Raw genomic sequence first — 14,725 nt, 5'->3', positions numbered from 1 at the left:
CATTCAACTCAGCTCAGGTTCTGAGGTAGGACCCAGCCATCTGTTAGGCAATTCTGATGTACTCTAAAAGTGAATTACAGGTTAAAACACCCAGGTACTTAGGAATAAAACACCATTCCCAGCCTACCCTGAGATCTGGGTAGAGCCCCAACTCCAGCACACCTGAGCCAGGTAAGTGCTCTGTCCTGGACCTGACACCTTTGCAGGTACTTTGTACTAAGCTTCCTGCCTCTAATCCTCCTTTGATTCCTCCTGCCTCAAAATCTGGACAAACACATTGAGCAAGGGAAAAGAGGCAACATTTGTATTGTTTTATTTGTCAGAATTTCCAGAACCAGGATATCTACTGAACAAGTAGAAAAATAGAAAAGTTTACTACTTTGGAAAGGCATCTATGACAAACAAGAATATGCTCAGAAAGGGGCTCATGGGACTCCAGAAAATGCAAAGTTAAGATGGGGTGGTGTGGCCTGGAGTAACAGAAAGGAACTTGTGTCTCCACATTTTGAGATCTACGTTTCCTTACAGAGCTGGGACTGAAACAGAGACCTTTCTTGCCTCCACTAGCTGGCCCAGTCCTGGAACCGGAAGCAGTCACTTGCTATTTTCCACACTGTGTTGCTGGGTGAGGCCTGGGCGGTCAGGATGAAGTTCTGGTTAAAGTCCCGTTGCTTGTTGCCCTCAAACTTCACTGTCCCACAGATCACAACGAGGACTGTAGTCTGGCTCGGGGTGGCTTCATCGTGGACAGGCTGGCAGTCTACCACGTTGATTTGGAACTCACTAGAAGGTAACATTTCAAAAAACTCACTCAAGGACTCTTGTCCTGAAACAGCATTTCCATTCCACACCAGGGTGGCTGTGCCCATGTACAGGCGGGACAACAAGCGCCGCCGCTTATCCATGGTGGTATAGTACACATTGACGAACTCCTCAGCAGCTCTGCAGGCCTGATCCACGTAGGTCTTGAAGTCCACCGATGCCATCTCCGGCCCTGCTGAAGGAAGCCTCTGCCCAGGTGCTCCTGCGCCCGAGGGAACCGGCGCTGTGGGGCAGGAAGATTGAAGAGAACCCATGTGAATGCCCAAGTTCATTTTGCCCCAACAATGGAACAATTCTCCTTTTCTATTACAATTCTTCCTTTTCAATTACATAACGTAGAGAAACGACTCCAGGCTCAAATTTTGCCAACATCTAATTTTACTAAACCTCAGTTTGCTCATTTTAAAATGAAAGTTGTAACATGAGAATCAAATAAGACGGTGTATACCGAGTGCTTAAAAAGCCTGATACTTACATGATCAAAAAATCGTAGCTATTACTGTGAATTTTTAAAATCTCATTTTATAAAAGATAGTACATTTGACTATGGAAGGTCACTTTTTCCTGGAAGTGTGGACCAGGTGTGACTGCCCATAGGGCAGTGGAGAAGCAGCAGATCCTGGATAAAGATAGTGGAAGGAAACAGTGGCCCAATAAAGATCAATCAGATGGCATATGCTCCTCAGCTGGGGACAGTCTGAGAACGCCTATCATGAACTCACCCAACAGCTACTGGGAAAGTAAAGAGAAGGCAATTTTCTTAAGAGAATAAGAGAACAAATGTCACTAGGACAGAACCAAAATGGTGGTCATGACGCTCATGACAAGCAAACCAGTAGCTGAATGGGAAGGAGAAGGGAAGACACCTGGCTTCTGTGAACACTAATACCTACCAGGCAAGTCCTGTGAGCCACAATGGAAAGACAGGTTAGAATCAAGCAAGTTCTATGGGATGGAGGGTGGGGGATGGTGGCATCAAAAAAGAATCTCAACTGTAGCTGAAATGTCACAGTTCTTAAAAAAAAATGCAAAAGCATAAAGAAATATTATTTGCTTGTCTCAGAGTACGGTACAACTGTCACAGTTCCCTGTTCCTTTTTGTGTCATTAAAAGATTTCACTAGAAAAAATTAATGAAAGAACACTACTAAAATAATGGATATGTTTGGATATACAAACTTAAAACATTTTTTTATTTCAAAAATCTTTTTTAAAAATATCAGGTTATGAAAAATAGATACAAGATTTAACATAGAGTTGGGAAAGAGTCCCTTACTTTTAGGGCTGAGAAAGGTGGAGGCCTCTGCGTCAAGTAAAGAACTGTGAAAAGCAGTCAAGGAGCTTGGTCCTGGAGACCAGCAAGGACAGGACCAGGCACAGCTAAAGCTCTTCCCACTCCCTCCACCAGCTTAAAGCCAAGCCTCAACAGACAGACCCCAGCTGGGAATCTGCTGTGCACTTTATTTACATGCATCATCTCATTTACTGCTCACCATGAAACGATGAAAGAATCTCACAAATGAGAAGGGAGAAACCCAGGGGATGGATTAAGGTCCTGACAGTAAGTACACTCTGATTTATCATTTATAAGAACGCTGTGGCCTCTGAAAATGTTGTCAAAGCTATGCTGTCCTTTTACTTGCTTATTCTGTAAGTCCTCTGCTTAGGAAATCAAGGCTCTAAGAGCACAATTCCAGGCCTGCTGGTTTGAAACCGTCCTTTCACAGGCTTCACTTTCTATCTTGCTGGAATTCCCAACCCCCTGACATCCGTAGTACTCCTCACCCTGACGTGCTCCAGACCCTCCACCATCTCAACTCATTCTCAAAAACGTCCCCTCCTCCACCCTTGCTCAGTTCTGCCAAAGCCACTTTCCAAACACAGCTTAGCAACCTGTCCCGACCCCATACCAGTAGGATAACCACCTCCCTTTCTCATGATTCTGCTACCTACAGAGCTGGCGCCTTGCCCTTTTCTCTCGGATCAGGGAAAAGAATCTTGAAAAGTCAGATAAAGAAGAGGCTGTGAAGATGCCGCCTTCTCTCGGAGGCCCACACCGTCAAGTTCTTTGGCGCTGGACCAGAGAGGATGCAACAGGCCTTATTTCTGGCGGTGAGTCGCTTTTCATCAAACACATAAGGCCCGCCCACGCTAACCATCTCTGGCCCGAGACCTGCTCCAGTGCACGGACTGGTCACCGCAAAGCGGATTCACTGCCCAGCACTTCGCACCGGCAAACACCTGAAGCAGCACAGCAGCTACACTACCAGGGAAAGAACAAAACCTGGCTGCTTCCTGACAATGGGGGGGGGGGGGGGGGCGGGGAGGGCGTGGGGAATGCACGTGGCAGAGATCTCGGGAGTCCCTGGGAGCCTTGGGGTCTTCATATTGCCAAGCGCGGGGAACCGTGAGGGACACCTACTTGCGTAGCTGGTGACGTCCGGGGTCGGCGGAGAGCGGTGTCCCCGGTAGGCCGGGGTTGGCGACCTCGGTCAAGTGAGCGGCCCGGATCTGCGCGGGCGTCCCTGGTCAGCGGGGCGGGGACCTCGGCCAGCGCGGGTGTCCCCCACTCAGCGTGGGCGGCGGCGCCCCAATCGGGCGCACCCTTTCGGTCCCCAGTTCCACTGAGGGCCGGCCCCTGAAGGTCGCAGGGCAGGGCTGTCGCGGCTCCGCACTCCTCCGCCGCTCGCCTCACGAAGAGCCGGAAGAGCCGCTCTTCTCCCACCCTTCCTCCCGGATCCGCCTAGGTCGCCGGGTTCCCGAAACCCGAGGACTCTTCGCCGCCGACCACGGGTTCCCGCGCGCGGCCCGCGGTGTGCTGCGCAGACTCCAGCTCCCACGGCTCTGCCCACTCCCGCCTCCCCGTGACGGGCAGCCATGTCAGCCAATGGGACTTAAGGCAGGGAGACTAGCTCCGCCTAGGTGTGGCTCAAAGAAGGTGTTGGCTTCCGGGAGAGGCTCGTTTTTTCTAGACTCCCGCAGAAAATCCGCGCTCGAGTTTTCATTGGTCCAACTAGTCACGGAAACCGGCCCAACTGGTTAGGTGGGATTGTTGATTGGATAAAATGTTCCAGGTCCCGCCTCCGGAGCTAGAGGTGGTTAAGGTCTCTCTCCGCAGCTTGAAGGCCGCATGACAAGAGATGGGGAAAATGTGTGAGGCGCGCTCAGTTCCTTGCCCTACGACTTCTATTCACCTGCAGTTGGGGTAATTCTAGTCAAAATTCTAGTTAAAAGACGACTTGATGCAATCGCGGGAAATCACCACCAGCAGACGACTGTGACCCAACTAAGGCTTTAAAACAGGCATAGCAAGTGCGGCACCAGGATGTCCTGGGGTGGCACAGAAATATTAATTCTACTGAGCTAGTGAAGCCAGCAAAGCCCCTGTTGAACTCTGCCTGATGAAGTGTGTCAGCTGGTTACTCTCCTTTATAGTTTAAGCGCCTAAGGGCTCTAGGAGTCCTAATGACACAGGAAAACCCACTTTAGTTAAGTGGGAAATTCAACTAAACGCGTGTGAAGATTCAAGCGGAGAGTGGGAAGAAAGTCTCAGTCTGGGAAGTAACAAAAGTGTGCCAGAAAGGGAAACGAAGGCAATTTCCTCTCATGTCCTGGTAATTGAGAAGCTCCAAGGAAAACTGCCTGATTCCAGCTATGGCCTATAGCCCGGTTGGTATTATGTTCCTGTTCTCCAGCCCTGGAACTAGCTCATTTCAGCCAATCTGGAAGTTGGGCTGAATTTTTACTGAACTTTTGTTTAAAACAACAGTCTCAACAGGATGGAAACAGTTCATGTGGGACTTGAGAAACATAGTTTACAGGAAAAAAACAAAGAAACAAAAAAAGGTTTCTTTAGACACCAGGTCCTCAACTCCATCTACTGGTCTGAGAGACTGAATAATTCGTTGCAAAACTGGGAACCCTCTGGGCACTGTGAAGTTTACCGATGTTGTCATGTCTTTAGAGTGTGGTGCATTTAACCCATAACTTCTTGGCTAGCCTTTGGTGTACCTTTGGTTGTGTTCCTGAGAGAACCCTTCCTGTCAGGCTTCATGATAAATTTAGAAACTGGATGGGCTATTTAATACAGGCAAACCCTCTCCTCCACTTATCAAGTAGGTGAAGAATTTGGATTATAAGAAATAAGGTGGGGCTGAGTAGAGAGGGTGAAATAGCATCTGTGGAGCGGTATTCATACAGACGTGTCTTTATAAAGTCCAGGACAGTGAAATTAGGAACATGTACAAAAATCCAAATCACAGCATCAATGGAATGAGGGTTGACTTACTGTGTGCCTGTTAGGTTGGATGTCGTCCTGCTTTAAGTTTCATCATGTTTCCCATGTAAGCCTTCTCCATTTCATTCTTGTAACTTTGGGGGAGTTATTGTTATTCTTGATTTTAGAGATGAGGAGGCTGAGAGGCAGAAATTAAGTGCTGCAAAACTGCTTCAAAACTAGAAAAGCTGGTTAGGAGAACGTAAGTCCAGCTTCACATCCTTGTAAGAGCACAGGGCTTTATCCCTAGGAGGCAGGAGAGCCAGCAACAGGAGGCTAGGAGAGCAAGAACTTTTGAGGTTTGTGTCTCAGCATCTACAATTGTGCCTGACCCATGGCAAAGGCTCAGTCAGTACTGTTTGAATAAACAGGCCTGGGTTCAAGTCACTGCTCCACAACATTCTAGTTGTGATGACTCCTCTCTAACAGCCACTCTGCTACTCTTGGAAACAAGCCTGTTTTTTACTCCCTCCCTGCAGTCCTTAAATTTGGGAGGTTAGAGATACTCTTGGCTTTAAGAGAAATGGCAGTTGCACTGAACACAGTTCTGGGGTGGCCCAATTAAGGTCACTGAGCTTAGAGAAAGTATTTGCTAGAGGACTGGGGGAAACATGCTTTTTCTTTCTCCTCCCAAACATGTGGAACATGGATGGTGCAGCTGCAGCCATCTTGCCACCCTTAGGGGGAGCCCCTGGACAGAGAGACAGGGAACAGAGGATGAATTCAGGCCTTTAGTGACTGTGTTGGGAACCAAATCAGACCTGAAGTTTGGACTTTCAGTGAATTTGCTTTATTTTTCAATACTGTTTAAAGTTGGGTGTCAGCATCAAGGTATTTATAACTTAATAGTGTGGCTTGGTGCACTAGCAGAGTGATGGAGGCCAGTGAGTTAACCTCCCAGAAGCTCAGCTGCCTCATCAGTAGAAGGGGAACAGTAATGATAGCCATCTCCTTAGGTTGATGTGAGGAGCAAATGAAATAATGCATGGTAAGTGCTTAACACAGGCCAAGCACAAAGTAAGCATCCAGAAAACAGTACGCTTTGACATTTTGCATTAATAGCAACTTGCTTATTCACCAACAATTCCTCCAATAACTGGCTTTTAAACTTGGAACAAGTGTAGTGACAGATTGGTAGGATTTGTCACCAATCACATGTGGGCCTTCTGGAAGATGAGCCTGGTTTAAGCAGCAGTGGAGCCAGTGGCCCCATTTGCTGTATGGAGTCCATTCATGGAGGAAGGGCACTTCTGGTCACATATGCTGTGCCTCCAGCAGCTCTGAAGACAGTCCTGACTTAAGAATGTTTCAGTCTGTAAACACAGGGTTGAGTTCTCCCCCATTGTCAATGTAGTTCTCTGGTGCAGGATCTGACACATTTGCTTGCCGCGAGAGGCTGCATCACTTGGAGCTAGGCAATCTACAGCAGTGGCTGGGCAGGTGTGCCCCCAATGCATTGTCACCAAAACCAAATGTGTATTGTTTTTTGTTTTTCCCCCCCTGTCTTAGCAGAATCAAATGAGTTGCTGCTGGACCAGTGTGAACTGGGGCTACATTTCTTTGTCACTTGAAGACTTGATTTTTGGGGAAGGCAGGAAAAATTGAGGCCTACAAGCTGAGTGTGGTCTTGAGAAGCACAGAGAGTGAATGAAGAAGAGGTGAAGAGCTATGCCACCAGAAGCAGGGAAAGAGGGTGAGCTAGATTATACACACATACACACACACACACCTCACACTTACACATACACACTCACAAGCTATGGAGCGTGGCTACCTTGATTCCTAGTAGTTTTTCATCCTTATTGTGACAGATTATATTTTCCAAAAATGACCACAAAAATATTTCAGTCCCATGTGCCTGTCCAGAATCTTGCCACACTCCCCTCACCCCATTAGGAGATGGCATTAGGTCCCCTTGATGGGCTTAGGCAGACCTATGTGAACGTATAACTTCTGAGATACAGCCTCTGCCAGGCTTTTTCGGTTCTTGTGTGCTGTCAGTAGCCCAGGCCACATGGGCAGGCCACCCTGGAAGCCAGCAGTCCTTGAGTAGACAGCTTTGGAAATGAACCCTCTAGTCATGGGTGGGCTTCCCAGGGCTGGTGTGGCATAGAGCAGAAACGAGGCCTCCTAGCCTAGCCAAATTGCAGATTTGTGAGCAAAATAAAGGATTGTTGTCCAATTAAGCCAGTAGGGTTCATGTTGGTCTGCTACACAGGGACAGTCAGGACTCTTTCTCACCATCATCCCAGAGTCTTGCTGAAGCCCTGCCCTGAGGTATCAAGAGAAAGTCTCAAGTGACAATACCTCTCTTTTAAATTTACATCTGTATGAATCAGTCTTGCCACCTGCTGCCAAAGGAACCTTGAAATGGCGTTCCAAGAGGCCTTGCAAGGTGATAGCACCTCAAAGAACTCACCAAGGTCCTGAGGCTGGCTCCCTCCTGATCACTGAGAATTAGTCCAGATTGCACTCTGGAGAAGGTGTCAGCTGTTCATCTACAGCCAGAACCAGTTTCCCAGCTTCGCACATGCTTCTTTGTGAGACAAGCATATTCTCTGTGAGCAGGGGAGGGGGAGCCTCAGCAGCATGGGCAGAAGGCCTGGTGAGCACAGGTCAGAACAAGGAGAGGCTATGATATGTGTGATCCCTGCAGCCAAAGGGCTATAGAGTTGAGAGGGCTGAAGGACTTGTGTTCCAAGGAAGGGAAGTGCTCAGATAGAAGGAGGGACCAGATACTGAGTTCAGTGAGCAGAGCTCCTTCCCACCAGCACCACCCACGTTTACCCCTTTTCTTGTGAGTTTCTGTACTATGCTGGCAAATACCTCAATCTGTTCACGGACATCATAGCCTTAGGGGCTGGAAGTCTCCTTTCTCTTAAATATGACATTGCATCTGTCTGCTCCAGTCAATGTCCACCCCCCTCACTTTTAACCCTCAGGGGATGGTCTTTGTTTTCTGTTTCTAAGCATGTTTCATGAATTAATGTATATGAAGTGGCTGGTGTGTAGATGTCTTGGTTTGCACTGATTGTCCAAGAGGTGGAAGTCACAGATTTTGGGAGGTGCAGAAGCACCAGTAGGGGAGTAGAGAATTGAGGGATAGCGTAGATGTGATATTGCGATTTATGATGGGAAATATATATTTGATCATCTGTTCCTAGCACAGAGCTCCTAAAGCTCTCAAAATTTCCTAAGTGTTGAGAGCCATAAATGTGTTAATTAAAGGCTTTTGTTATGTTAATGAGGTAATTTGGGGGAAAGCCCTTAGATCTCTGAGGACCATGCCTGGTTGCCATGGGAACCAACCCTGTGATTAGAGTGTTGGAACTTTCAGTCCCACAGTGAACCACTGCAGAGGGCAGAGGGTCTGAAGATTGAATTTTAATTACCACTACCAATAATGTAATCAATTGTGCTTATGAAATAAAGCCCTAGCAACCCAAAAGGCCAGGGAGCAGAGAACTTCCGGGTTGGTGATAACAGGGAGATTTGGGGAGAGTGGCATGCCTGGAGAGGGCAGGGTAGCTCTGCATCCTTTCTCCACACCTTGTGCTATACCTTGACTGTCCCTGAGTTATATCCTTTTATAACAAACCAGTCATCTAGTAAGTAAAATGTTTCTCCCAGTTCTGTGACTCATTCTAGAAAATGAATTAAACCCAAGGAGGGGGTCCTAGCCAGTAAATCAGAAACACAGGTAACAACCTGGACTTGCAAATGACATTAGAAGTGTGTGTGGGGCAATCTTGTAGGACTTAGTCCTTTATCTGTGGGATCTGATGTTCTCTTCAGGTAGATAGTATCAGCATTGAGTGAATTGTAGGACATCCAACTGATGTTGGAGAATTGTTTCTTGCAGGGGACAAAACCCACACATTGGAATTGGTGGTCCCAATCAGAATATTAGTAGATTACTTAGTCAGTTCCCTGTGGCCAATGGAGCCTAACCATGATGCAGAACACAGCATAGAGTAGCACAGAACACAGTCTTCAGAATGAGCCCACCTGGAGGGCTGGAGGAGGAGGGAGCATGTTATTCACACACCAACTCCTGAGAGTTGAGGGCTGCCTGGGAGGGTGTCATTTCCCTGGCACTTCTGGCCTTGCTGGCAAGAGGGGCCCAGAGGTTTCCCTTCCACATCTGGAGAAAGCCCTTAGGCATTTGGAAATCAGCCCTAGCCCACTGTTAAAAAGGATACAGCAGGCCCAAAATGAGATCACTTGTGCTAAACCTCCCACCAGCAAACAAAACTTAATACCTAACCTAACTGAAGTTTCAGTGCCCCCTCCCGCCCTCCAGCATGTAACCTTTTAACCAGTCACCATGGAATGACCTAGTTAAAACTAGTGAAATAATGCACCCTAAAGGCCCTTCCATTCCCCTTAGGAAGGCAACTTGACCTAAAACAATGCATTCTTTGCTAATAATTTCCTTTTCTGCCCCCTTTCTGCCTTTAAAAACCTTTCCTTTTCTTTTAAAAAAAATTTTTTTTTTCAACGTTTATTTATTTTTGGGACAGAGAGAGACAGAGCATGAACGGGGGAGGGGCGGAGAGAGAGGGAGACACAGAATCGGAAACAGGCTCCAGGCTCTGAGCCATCAGCCCAGAGCCTGACGCGGGGCTCGAACTCACGGACCGCAAGATCGTGACCTGGCTGAAGTCGGACGCTTAACCGACTGCGCCACCCAGGCGCCCCAAAACCTTTCCTTTTCTACACCTCAGGGGAGCTCCTTTCTACTTGCTAGATGGGACGCTGCCAATTCATGAATTGTTGAATAAAGCCAATTAGATCTTCAAATTTACTCAGTTGATTTTTTGTTATTTGACACCACTGAAATGGGAGGTACCAGGCCCATGGTGGGCACAATGTATTCACTGCAGCAGACATTGTAAGTGGTAGTGCACAGAGCACCCGAATGACTTGGCATACTCAGTTAGACATCACTAGTGGGTATGGCCTGTGAGATGGCTGGTGCCAGCGTTATCACCCCCAGACACCCAACCATGTGGACTGACTGCAGATCTGGGGATGGGGCACCAGCATCTCTGTGTGCCATTTTAAACCATGGTTCTCCGAGCTGGCCATATGGGGAAGAATAAAATGTTTCCAGATCCCTGCCTTCAGTGAGCTGAGGGGATGAAAACTAGCAACATGGGAGCCTTGGGGAATGGTTGATGACCCTGTAAAATGTCGAATAAAATGCAAATGGAAGTGCAAATCAAAACCTCAGTGAGGTTCCCCTTTGTATCCTCTACAATGGCTATAATCAAAAAGCAGAAAATAACAAGGTTGGCAAGGATGTAGAGAAATCAGAATCCTCATACATTGCTGGAGGGAATGTAAAATGGTGCAGCAACTGTGGAAACAGTCTGGTTGTTTCTCAAAAAGCTAAACATGGAGTTTACATGTGACCCCACAGTTTTACTTTCAAGCATACACTCAAAAGAATTAATGACAGGTACTCAAACAAGTGTATGGGCATGAATAGCCAAAAGGTGGAAACAGCCATCTATGGATGAATGGATAAACAAATTGTGGGTTAGCCGTACAACGAAATATTATGCAGTCATCAAAATAAGTGAAATACACATGCTACAATGTGGATGAACCCTCAAAATATTATGCTGAGTGAAAGAAGCTAGACACAAAAGGTCACATGTTGTTTGAGTCCCTTTATATGAAATATCTAGACTAGGTAAATCCAGAGAGAGAATACAGATTGGTGTATGCCAGCAGGCAGGGAGGAAGGGAGAGAAATGGCTTATGGGTGAGGGGTTTCACTTTGGAGTGACTTGTGATGTCTACAGAGCATTAAGCTCCTCTTGCTTCATGAGGCTCTGTCTCCCTGTGTGTCAGTTAGCCTGTCCCTCCGGACTAAAAGGCACCTTCCTCCTGCACTTTACTTTGGTCTCACCATCACTCATGCCCCTGCAGCTCCCATGTGGGTCCTGGAGTTCAGGCTCCACTGTCTTTCTCTGGAGCCATTAAAACAATCCAGGTGGATAGAGCAGAAAGATCATGGGAACTTGGGGCCAGATAGACCTGAATGACCAAACCCTTTGGGGGCTCAGTTTCCTCACCTGTAAAATTGGGGCACCAAACTCTAATGCTGACACGTGGATAGACAGGCGATGCCTGACTCACAGGGGCACAGATTGTCATGACAGCACCCCAACATCTGTTCCCATCTTCCCTTCCTTTCCTTACAGGGATATTGGCTTTTCTGATCATGAATCCAAGCATGCTCTTCAAAAAGATTTGCCCAGGGCAGGGCTCTTATCATGCAACATGGGCTCCTGCTCTTCCTCTCCCCCATACCAAGCTCCAGCCACAGTGGGTCCTTCATGGCTTCCCCAGGCCTCAGGCTACTCCCCCACCACACCTGTGCTCCTGGAATTCCCCACATCTGCACAGGTTCCCTCCAGTTTCAAGGTCAGGTCCAGGTACCCCTCTCCTCCCAACCTTCTCCACTTTCCTGAACTGTCTATCCCCTGTCTGAACAGTTCCTGTGCCCCATTTACAGCTCTTGTTTGTGATGTAGTCACAAGACTCAGGAAGCAATGCAGTGAGAGGGACTCAGGCCCACCTTCCAGGGCCCCATACCCCTCAGTAAAAGAGATTTGGGTGTCTGCAATGAAGACAGAGGAGGAGAGGAAGAAGAGAAAGAGGAAGGAGTAGGAGAAGGGGAAGAAGAAGAAAAAGAAAAAGAAAATTATGCTGGACTTCATGGACTTTGTGCCTTGATGGTGAGGAAGATTCTAATAAGGAACCAGAGGCTCAGAGCTCAGACACAAGTTACAAGAATTTTCCTTTTTGCCATCGGTCTAGGAAAGCTGCCTGGAGCAGGTGATGGGGTGCCTTCTGTTTCCTCCTTCCTGGATGAGGGTCCTTTGGCCACAGACCTGGGCCTCACCCAGGGTAAGGCAGGAAGCCCCCAGCGGTGGGGGCTATACCCAAGAGCCTCCCTCAACAATGACAGAAAGGTGATGGAAGAGAAGTATCCCTGCTTCCATGACCCCTGTGTGAGATATGCCTTATACTGTCCCCAAAAGCTCCCCAGGGACTGGCCCCAGTCACTGACAGTGCCAGCCTCCCCAGAGACACACCCTAAACTGGCTTCTTCCCACACCCCAACAGATGCATTCTGTTACCACCTCCCTAATATGCTGTTTGCACTTGAGTGATGGTCTCAGGGTTCAATGCTGAGGGAATCCAGTCAATGCCTTGAATGATAAGACAAGACTCTCTCTCATCATTAAAACTCCTAGGGAATCTCCAAAGGGGTTCCCCTGGTCCCCTGAAGGGTCAGTATTTCAGTTATCAGGTCTGTTTCTGTGATAAGCAGTAATAAGCCCAACCACATCTAATGTTAACAAACTGTAAGCAGAGGTTCCTAAACTTGAGGGAGCATCAGAACCCTCTGGAGGGTGTTTTAGCTTACAGATGCTTGAGCCTAGCCTTGGAGTTTCTGCCACAGTAGGACAGAGTGAGGACAAGATTTGCAATTTCCAGGGCATGCTGGAACTGCTAGACCACACTTTGAGAACCTCTGCTCTCAGATAGAGGACAAAGCACATGAGGACCAGGGCTCAGAGGTGCTCCAGGGTCAGGGCTGGTGGGAAATGCTCACTGAGGCAGAAATTTTCTAGTTTCTGCTGATAAAAATGACCACCCCCCATTCATGCCTGGAATTCTAATTTAATGTCTTTAATAATGTTAAAATATTAAAAATTCAAGCATATTTTCCACTCTCCTGACAATTAGTTCAGACCTGCCTGTGGAGAATACTTTTCCTACCTTGGAAGCTGTCTGGACTCCTCCAGCCCTTCATTCTGGGTTGCTATTCACAGCAGCAGCCACAGGAGTGCAGTCTACACTTTGGAAAGAGCTGTTCTTGGATTCTGAGCCAGCCTCCCAAGTGGATGGATGGCTCAGGGACTGTGAGGCTCTTCTTATCATGAACAAAATCTCTCCATTCCTGGATCAAACATTTAAAAATGTTGCAAAGTCCCAGGACACCTCATTTGACTTGACAGGTAGCTGTGCAGAGGGACTTTTTTGTTTTGTTTTGTCTTGTTTTTTCTTTCCCCAAGAGGAAGTTTTAGAAGTCTTTTGGAAGAGTGGATGTCCCTTTACCTTCCCAAAGCAGAAGACCTTGCATTATCTGGTGCTGTCATTTAGGGTCTCTGAGGTGCTGTCTCAGAATGCCTCTTTGTTAGTGTTTTTAGTAAAATGTTTGGCATTTTGAACTTCTATCCTGTGGTGGTTTCAAGGCAATGAACGAACAGTGAGCAATGGGACAAAATGACTAAAAGGGTCAGTGGGTGGAAGAATCAGCTCAGGTCCCTCAGTCAGCCAACTCTTGTCCACCAGGTCCCAACCACATTGGGGAGGCAGTGCTATGACCCTGGCCCCCATAGAGGCTCCTGGGCTTCTCCCCAGGGGATCATCAGATGGTCAACACAGGCCAACACTTGCAATGTGGTCCTCCTACTCTGTGGTGCCTGGAGGTGCTCAGGGCAGTGAAGGATCCTGTCTCTGCTGGGGAGCCCTGGGGGGCCCTGAGCAGGAGAACTGCCCATGCCCCAAGGTCCCAGCCATGCCCTCCACAGTCCTTGGACGTCCTGGCTTCCTGGGGTGCAGAGGGCAGCTGCCAGCAAATGGCCACATGGCTCTATCCACTTTCTAGTAAGTGCTGATCCTCCATCCTGAGTGGAAGCAGGGGCTGCCTTGAATTTAATTTAAAAACTGAAGTCAAACCTCTGGCACATAATAGAATTATCAAAGCATACAGAAGAGTTTATAAAGCATAGTTAGTGCCTCTTGCACTGCCCTCTTTTCCTCCCAATCCACATCCCTGGGGCAAACACTTGCAACTGTTTCTATTTTTTTGTTTCTTTGTCTGTTATCTCTATAAATTGAAACAATAAGCTTGTAATTCAATTGCTTGATTTATCAAGTTTAGATAATCTCCAATGATCCCATTACAATGATAGCTTAGTTACAAGGTAGATTCTTAGCAAATTTCATCATGTTTAGTTCTTGTTGTGGTAACCTTTGTAGCTTTATTTTTTTTTTCAATATATGAAATTTATTGTCAAATTGGTTTCCATACAACACCCAGTGCTCATCCCAAAAGGTGCCCTCCTCAATACCCATCACCCACCCTCCCCTCCCTCCCACCGCCCATCAACCCTCAGTTTGTTCTCAATTTTAACAGTCTCTTATGCTTTGGCTGTCTCCCACTCTAACCTCTTTTTTTTTTCCTTCCGCTCCCCCATGGGTTTCTGTTAAGTTTCTCAGGACCCACATAAGAGTGAAAACATATGGTATCTGTCTTTCTCTGTATGGCTTATTTCACTTAGCATCACACTCTCCAGTTCCATCCACGTTGCTACAAAGGGCCATATTTTGTTCTTTCTCATTGCCATGTAGTACTCCATTGTGTATATAAACCACAATTTCTTTATCCATTCGTCAGCTGATGGACATTTAGGCTCTTTCCATAACTTGGCTATTGTTAAGAGTGCTGCTATAAACATTGGGGTACAAGTGCCCCTATGCATCAGTACTCCTGTATCCCTTGGGTAAATTCCTAGCAGTGCTATTGCTGGGTCATAGG

The 14,725-nt window shown here is 47.3% G+C and overlaps 1 protein-coding gene across 1 annotated transcript; it reads right to left on the bottom strand.

Annotated features, from left to right (window-relative positions):
• Window positions 1-297: 297 nt before the first annotated feature.
• On the bottom strand, window positions 298-3,690 carry NXT1 (nuclear transport factor 2 like export factor 1). Its single transcript, XM_043603003.1, has 2 exons — window positions 3,244-3,690; window positions 298-1,045 (listed from the first exon to the last, which is right to left on the bottom strand). The coding sequence occupies exon 2, from the start codon at window positions 984-986 to the stop codon at window positions 564-566; it is 423 nt and encodes a 140-aa protein (XP_043458938.1). The 5' UTR covers window positions 987-1,045; window positions 3,244-3,690; the 3' UTR covers window positions 298-563.
• Window positions 3,691-14,725: the final 11,035 nt, after the last annotated feature.

Source organism: Prionailurus bengalensis, chromosome A3 (genome assembly GCF_016509475.1).
Source record: "Prionailurus bengalensis isolate Pbe53 chromosome A3, Fcat_Pben_1.1_paternal_pri, whole genome shotgun sequence".
In the NCBI taxonomy this organism is placed as follows: Eukaryota; Metazoa; Chordata; class Mammalia; order Carnivora; family Felidae; genus Prionailurus; species Prionailurus bengalensis.
This window is presented reverse-complemented; position numbering and strand designations above follow the sequence as displayed.